The sequence below is a fragment of the Colobus angolensis genome, unplaced genomic scaffold, assembly GCF_000951035.1.
Source record: "Colobus angolensis palliatus isolate OR3802 unplaced genomic scaffold, Cang.pa_1.0 Scaffold230, whole genome shotgun sequence".
Classification (NCBI taxonomy): domain Eukaryota; kingdom Metazoa; phylum Chordata; class Mammalia; order Primates; family Cercopithecidae; genus Colobus; species Colobus angolensis.
Window position 1 is genome coordinate 2,900,663 of NW_012115489.1, and position 7,310 is coordinate 2,907,972.

The window sequence follows — 7,310 nt, forward strand, 5'->3', positions numbered from 1 at the left end:
CATATATATGTATACACACACACGCCTACTATGTACCCACAAAAATTAAAAATAAAAAAATTTAAAAATAATAATTTAGTGTTTTTCTCTCATTTTGCTAATCTGAAACGGGAAAATATAAAACTGCTTTGGAGCTCAAAGGTAAAATGACTATGAGCAAACAAAGTAATGACTGGGGGAAAATACTGCCTTTACCAGCTAAACATTTACAGATTAAAACAACCCATGACTTTTCCCTTTAGATTCCTCCCCCAGACCACTAAGACAAATACAAATAATACCCCACAAGCAATATCTTATTGGGGGGAAGAAAACAAAGACTGCTCTATAAAGTGTTCGCATCAGGCAACCCTTCTCTTGCTCTAAGACTCAATCACTAAGGACAGGAGTGGGCTGGTCTACTCAGCCTATCCCTGCTCCCAGACAAGGTGTTATTTAGACTTGACTGATGACCTAATTATCTCAGGCACTTTTTCAGGTTCTATAGAGTACAAAGATGTTAAAGAGAACTGACATATAAAACAATCTTCAAGGCCGGGTGCGGTGGCTCAAGCCTGTAATCCCAGCACTTTGGGAGGCCGAGACTGGCGGATCACGAGGTCAGGAGATTGAGACCATCCTGGCTAACACGGTGAAACCCCATCTCTACTAAAAAATACAAAAAACTAGCCGGGCAAGGTGGCGGGCGCCTGTGGTCCCAGCTACTCGGGAGGCTGAGGCAGGAGAATGGCCTAGACTCGGGAGGCGGAGCTTGCAGTGAGCTGAGATCCAGCCACTGCACTCCAGCCTGGGCGACAGAGCAAGACTCCATCTCAAAAAATAAAATAAAATAAAATAAAACAATCTTCAAGTGTATTATGGAAATTTTAAAAATATACACAAGAAAAATACAATCAATACCTATGTACGGATTATCCAACTTAATAACCAGTAATACCCCCAATCATGTTTCATTTTTATCATTGTTCACTCCTTCCCCAATGCATTCTTTTTTTATTTTTATTTTTTGAGACGGAGTCTCACTCTGACGCCACACTAGAGTGCAGTGTTGCGATCTCAGCTCACTGCAACTTCCGACTCCCTGGTTCAAGGGATTCTCCTGCCTCAGCCTCCCGAGTAGCTGGGATTACAGGCATGCACTACTACACCCAGCTAATTTTTGTAGTTTTAGTAGAGACAAGGTTTCACCATGTTGGCCAAGATGGTCTCAATCTCTTGACCTCGTGATCCGCCCGCCTCAGCCTCCCAAAGGGCTGGGATTACAGACATGAGGACCGCACCCAGCCAAATTCTTTCTCTTTTTTTTTTTTTTTTGAGACGGAGTTTCACTGTCGCCTAGGCTGGAATGCAGTGGTGCAATCACAGCTCAAGGCAACCTCAGCCTCTTGGGCTCAAGCAATCCTCCACCACAGCCTCGTGAGTAGCTGGGACTAGAGTGTCATGACACCATGCCTAGCTTCTTTTTTGTTGTTTTTGGGTTTTTTGTTGAGATGGACTCTAGCTAGGTCACCCAGGCTCCAGCGCAATGGCGGCTCACTGCAACCTCTGCCTCCCAGGTTCAAGCGATTCTCCTGCTTCAGCCTCCCGAGAAGCTGGGACTACACGAGCGTGCCACCACACTCGGCTAATTTTTGTATTTTTAGTAGAGGCAGGATTTTGCCATCATGGCCAGGCTAGTCTTGAACTCCTGACCTCAAGTGATACACCCACCTCCGCCTCCCAAATTGCTGGGATTTCAGGCGTAAACCACTGCACCCAGCCAAATAGCATTTTTTTTTTCCTTTTTTTTTTTTTTTTTTGAGGAGTCTTGCTCTGTCACCCAGGCTGGAATGCAGTGGCGCGATATCAGCTCACTGCAAGCTCTGCCTCCCGGGTTCATGCCATTCTCCTGCCTCAGTCTCCTGAGTAGCTGAGACTACTGGCACCCACCACCATGCCCAGCTAATTTTTTTGTATTTTTAGTAGAGACAGAGGTTTCACCATGTTAGCCAGGATGGTCTCATCTCCTGACCTCATGATCCGCCCGCCTTGGCCTCCCATTTCTTTTGAGAAGGGGTCTCCCTCTATCGCCCTGGTTGGAATACAGTGGCGCAATCTAGGGTCACTGCAACTTCCGCCTCCCAGGTTCAAGCGATTCTCCTTTCTCAGCATCCTGAATAACTGGGATTACAAGTGTGCACCACCACAGCCAGCTAATTTTTGTATTTTTAGTAGATGCGGGGTTTTACCACGTTGGTCAGGCTGGTCTTGAACTCCTGACCTTGTGATCTGCCACCTCAGCCTCCCAAAGTGCTGGGATTACAGGTGTGAGCCACCGTGCCTAGCCATTTTTTGTAGAGACAAGGTTTTGCCATGTTGCTCAGGTTGGTCTCAATCTCAAGTGATCTTCCCTGCTTCTGGGTCCCAAATTGCTAAGATTACAGGCATGAGGCACAGCGTCAGGCCTTTTTTTCTTTTTTTTTTTGAGACAGGGTCTCACTCTGTTGCCCAGGCTGGAGTACAGTGGTGCAATCACAGCTCACTGCAGTCTTAACCTCCCCATCTCAGGTTATCCTCCCACCTCAGTCTCCTAAGTAGCTGGGGATCCAAATGTGTGCCACTATGCCAAGCCAATTTTTGTATTATTGTATTTTTTTTTAAGTGGCTGGGTTTGCCATATTGCCAAGACTGGTCTCAAACTCCTGGGCTCAAGTGATCTGCCCACTTTGGCCTCAAAGTGCTGGGATTAGTGGGCTGAATTCACATTAAAGCAAATCCAGGTTGGGTGCAGTGGGTCACGCCTGTAATCCCAATGTTTTGGGAGGCCGAGGTGGGCGTATCACATGAGGTCAGGAGTTCAAGACCAGCCTGGCTAACACGGTGAAACCTGTCTCTGCTAAAAATAGAAAAATGAGCTGGGCCTGGTGGTGCACACCTGTGATCCCAGCTACTCAGGAGGCTGAGGCAGGAGCATTGCTTGAACCTGGGAGGCGGAGGCTGTAGTGAGCCAAGATCATGCCACTGCACTCCAGGCTGGGTGACAGTAAGACTCTGTCTCAAAAAAATAAATAAATAAATAAATAAATAAAGCAAATCCAGACATCCCATTTAATCCTAAAACATTTAACTTTAATAGGCCAAAGGTGACAGATCACTATGTTAAATGACAATGGGAACACAGAGGGAGGAATGGATAATTTTAGTGAGGATGGGAATGGTAAGAAAGACTTCAGGCCAGGAGTGTGACTCACATCTGTCATCTCAGCACTTTGGAAGGCTGAGGTAGGAGGACTGCTTGATGCCAGGAATTTGAGACCAGCCTTGTCAACAACAGTGAGACTACGTCTCTACATAAAAATTTAAAATTAGCTGGGTGTGGTGGCAGGCGCCTGTAGTCCCAGCTACTGGGGAGGGCAAGACAAGAGGATCACTTGAGCTCATGAGTTAGAGGCTGCAGTGATCGTGCCACTGCACTCCAACCTGCCAACAGAATTAGACCCAGACTCAAAAAAAAAGAACAAAAAGAAAGACAACAAAGAGAAACTAAGGACTTTCACAGGGAGTCTGGAAGAAGTGTTAGGCAAGGAAAGAACATTGCAGAATAAATAAAAGTAAAAAATGAAATCCTGAGGAAATCCTGAAGATGGGCTTCTTATGATAAATTCTCTGTAATCAGAGCAAGGGGTGAAGAATCGGATGAAAAAGAGGGGAAAGAGATTGGGTGAAAGAGGAAGGTGAGTGTAAAGACATGAGATATATAAGAGGAGGACCAGAAAGTATGCACTGTTTTTATATCTTGCTTTTACACCTAAGGAGGCCAAAACGAGTAATGCTGTTCAAGATGATAGTTGCTAATAGGCCAATCAGGTATTATAAGACACGCTCATTGGTAAGTAGCTGTAGGGAGCAAATACTATCGTTGTTTCTATCATTTCTTTGATTACAAAGCTATCAATGATTTTTATAAATAATCAGAAGTAGACCAGGCGTGGTTGCTCACGCCTGTAATCCCAGCACTTTGGGAGGCCGAGGTCAGCGGATCACGAGGTCAGGAGATCAAGACCATCCTGGCTAACAGGGTGAAACCCCGTTTCTACTAAAAATGCAAAAAATTAGTCGGGCGTGGTGGCGGACGCCTGTAGTCCCAGATACTCGGGAGGCTGAGACAGGAGAATGGCGTGAACCTGGGAGGCAGAGCTTGCAGTGAGCAGAGATCACGCCACTGCACTCCAGCCTGGGCAAAAGAGCGAGACTCCGTCTCAAACAAACAAACAAACAAAAAAATCAGAAGTGTTCTCGGTTTACACTGCACAAATTATCCTAAAAAAAATCAGAAGTGTTCTCGGTTTACACTGCACAAATTATCCTAAAAAAAATCAGAAGTGTTCTCGGTTTACACTGCACAAATTATCCTATTCAGATTATTTCGATTCTTGCTCACCAACAATCTCTTTCCTTCTCACATTTCTCTGGTTTTCTCCAAATTCCATCTCACAAAGGGTAACTTTTTCTAGCAACTGATGTAATTCCATAAGCTGTGGGAGCTAGTTATAATTTAAAACTGTTAAACACTTTCCAGTTACCTCTATTGTCAACACATACTCTGCTGACCCTCCCTGTACGTGAGCACTGCTGATTTCCCTGTTCTCTTCCTTTATTCCACTGGCAGTTCTTTTAAGATCCTCCAGCATTTCATAATACACATCTCTACACACAATAAAGCATTTATTGGCCGGGTGCAGTGGCTCACGCCTGTAATCTCAGCACTTTGGGAGGCCGAGGCAGGCGGATCACTTGAGGTCAGAAGTTCGTGATCAGCCTGGCCAACATGGTGAAACCTCGTCTCTACTAAAAAAAAAAAAAACACAAAAATTAGCCGGGCGTGGTGGCGGGCGCCTGTAATCCCAGCTACTCGGGAGGCTGAGGTAGGAGAATCGCTTGAACACGGGAGGCGGAGGTTGCAATGAGCCGAAATCGCGCCATACCACTCCAGCCCGGGAGAAGAGGAAAGCTCCGTCTCAATAAATAAATAAATAAAAATAAAGCAAAGCGTATCTTTAAGATAACATGCTACATTTCCAAATTAATTTCGTTTGCTCTTACGATCTACTCAAATACTAACAGGAGAAATGAACAAATTTAGAAGTTGGATCTGAAGATGCTTCTCATATGGCCTTAGCCATAAACACTTGAGTGCGGCGAGCAGCTCATTAAGGTTGGGGTCTTTGCCTCTTTCTGCTTCAACTGGGAGCCTGCTCTTCGCTCTTGCCCTCTCAAGTATCTGCAATGAAGAAAGTGAGGAAAGGAAAAAAAACCTGAAAATAAGCTGCTTGCTGTTCTCCAAAAATGCAGCCAACAGTGCCATAAATCTCAGGATATCCTCGCCGGGACTAATGCTGGGGATAAGTAGCAAATTAGGAAGTCAGGCGCGAGTCCTTTAGGCTGAGAAAGCAGGGTCACTATCACTCACTTGGGGCAGACACCATAAGCAACTCGGAAAGGTCCGGGTACATGCGGTCCTCTTGCAACTGACGGTCGATGAGCCGTCCAGCATTTTCCAGAGCTTCCTGCAGGGCTGCGGCCGATGTAGAGGCCGGCATCACCGCGCCCAACAAAGAAGACGGCATCTCGAAAATCGTAGACACCAGGGTCCAGAAAAAGTCAAAAACCAGGGAGAAACAAGAAAAGATCCAAGCACTTAGCTTAGATCCGCCGCCTAGGGCGCGCGCGCCAAACGAGCGCCTTGGCGCCTCGACATGACGCACTTCCGGCTCATACGGTGGGGAACTGGAAGACGCCGTTCTGGCCTGGGAAGAGGAAGCTGTTGGGAGGGGGCTCGAGGTTGGGGGTGGGGCGAAGAGTCTGCTGATGCTTTCCAGGGGGTTGAGGGTTTTGAGGTGTGGAAGGGTAAAAGTAGAGCAGGTTATTTAGGGAACGAACGGAGGGAAGGAAGGGAAGGGACAGAGGGAAGGAAGGGAAGGGAAGGGTAAAGGGGAGGGAACTGGGAAGGAGAGGGGCGGGATGGGGTTTGGGTGGGGTGGGAAGGAAGGAGGGAGGAGGGATACGCTAGGTGGGAGCTAGATCGTGTGTCTGGCCTAGGAGACTGGTCTGGTTCCGTTGGTTTAAGCGCGTGCTCTACCTGAGTCTTGGGAACTACCCGCGTCGTAATTCCTTAACTGCAGCTATATGAGTGCGCGACTCCAAGTAACTGCTGTTATTAGAGTAAAGAATTGGTAGCTCCCTGTCACAGAGAGGGATATGGACCGATATCTCACTATATTCTTCACGGGCTTCAGTGTAAATTAGAATTCATCAGGCTTTTCCATTTGCATGTCGCTGTCTTTTGACTTTGTGGCCCCTTAGTATGAAATACGTGTTTCAGGAGGAGCTGAGTGCGGGTGGACAGCTGCCCTGCTTTTTATCGTGGCAGAGATAGACCTACTTCATCTTTTCATTCCCAGCACTAGTACAGGAACTCGTATGAGATAGGAACCCAAGAGATCATACAATCCTGAGAAACTGAATACTTGCTTTGTGCCTGGTGCTGGGACTATCAAACTAACAAAATGTTTCCTGTCCTTAAGGTGCTTCAAGCAGAGACAAAGGACTTCACTATAATTTTTCTATTTGGAAAGGTATAAACTGTAGCAGAAGGATAGGAGAAAGCAGTGGGGTAAAAGAGGCTTCATTTACTACAGAAGGCAACCTGAGTGGGTAAATCAAAGCACTTTTTAGAAAGCTGTCCTTATTTAGAATCTCCCCTAAGAAAGCTTCCAGTTACGTTCTTTAGAATTTAACAAATCAATAACTGAATTACTCTAAATTGGTCTTTTGCCATTTGAATTACATTTTTACTCCCTCAAAGACTTGACTACATTTCTGAAAATTGTAAGTTCTATGATGTTACCAATCTACACTTAAAATTTGACGTAAACAATATACCAAGAAAAACTAGATTTTTTATTATTGTTATATAAATAGGCAGTTGGGTCTCTAGCTGTCAGTTTATTTGGTATACCATAGATTGAAAAGTGGTGGCCTGGCACCGAGTTTGTTTTTAATTTGAGACAAAATACACAATTGAAAGTTTTCAACTCCACAAATTGGAAGTTTGAACAATGTTGGTGTGATATTCCTGCATAGCAACAAAGCTCCCCAAAGTGTAATCTAACTAACTTAATTCATTGGCATATTGCCTGTGGCTGCTTTCCAACTACAACTGCTAAACCAAGTAGTTTACACAAGACTGCAAAGCCTAAAATACAGACTCTGGCACTTTACAGGAAAAGTTTGCTGACCTCTTCCCTAGAACATGTAATTATGCAAAAAAA

General features: G+C 45.4%; 1 protein-coding gene across 1 annotated transcript in view; it reads right to left on the minus strand.

Moving 5' to 3' along the window:
* Positions 1 to 5,777, minus strand: part of NUP155 (nucleoporin 155kDa) — an 88,775-nt gene extending 82,998 nt beyond the window's left edge. The window contains exon 1 of the mRNA XM_011944423.1: positions 5,446 to 5,777. Within this exon, the coding sequence (XP_011799813.1) occupies positions 5,446 to 5,606 (161 nt within the window). The 5' untranslated portion in view covers positions 5,607 to 5,777. The remainder of the gene's footprint in view (positions 1 to 5,445) is intronic.
* Between the last annotated feature and the right edge of the window lie 1,533 nt (positions 5,778 to 7,310).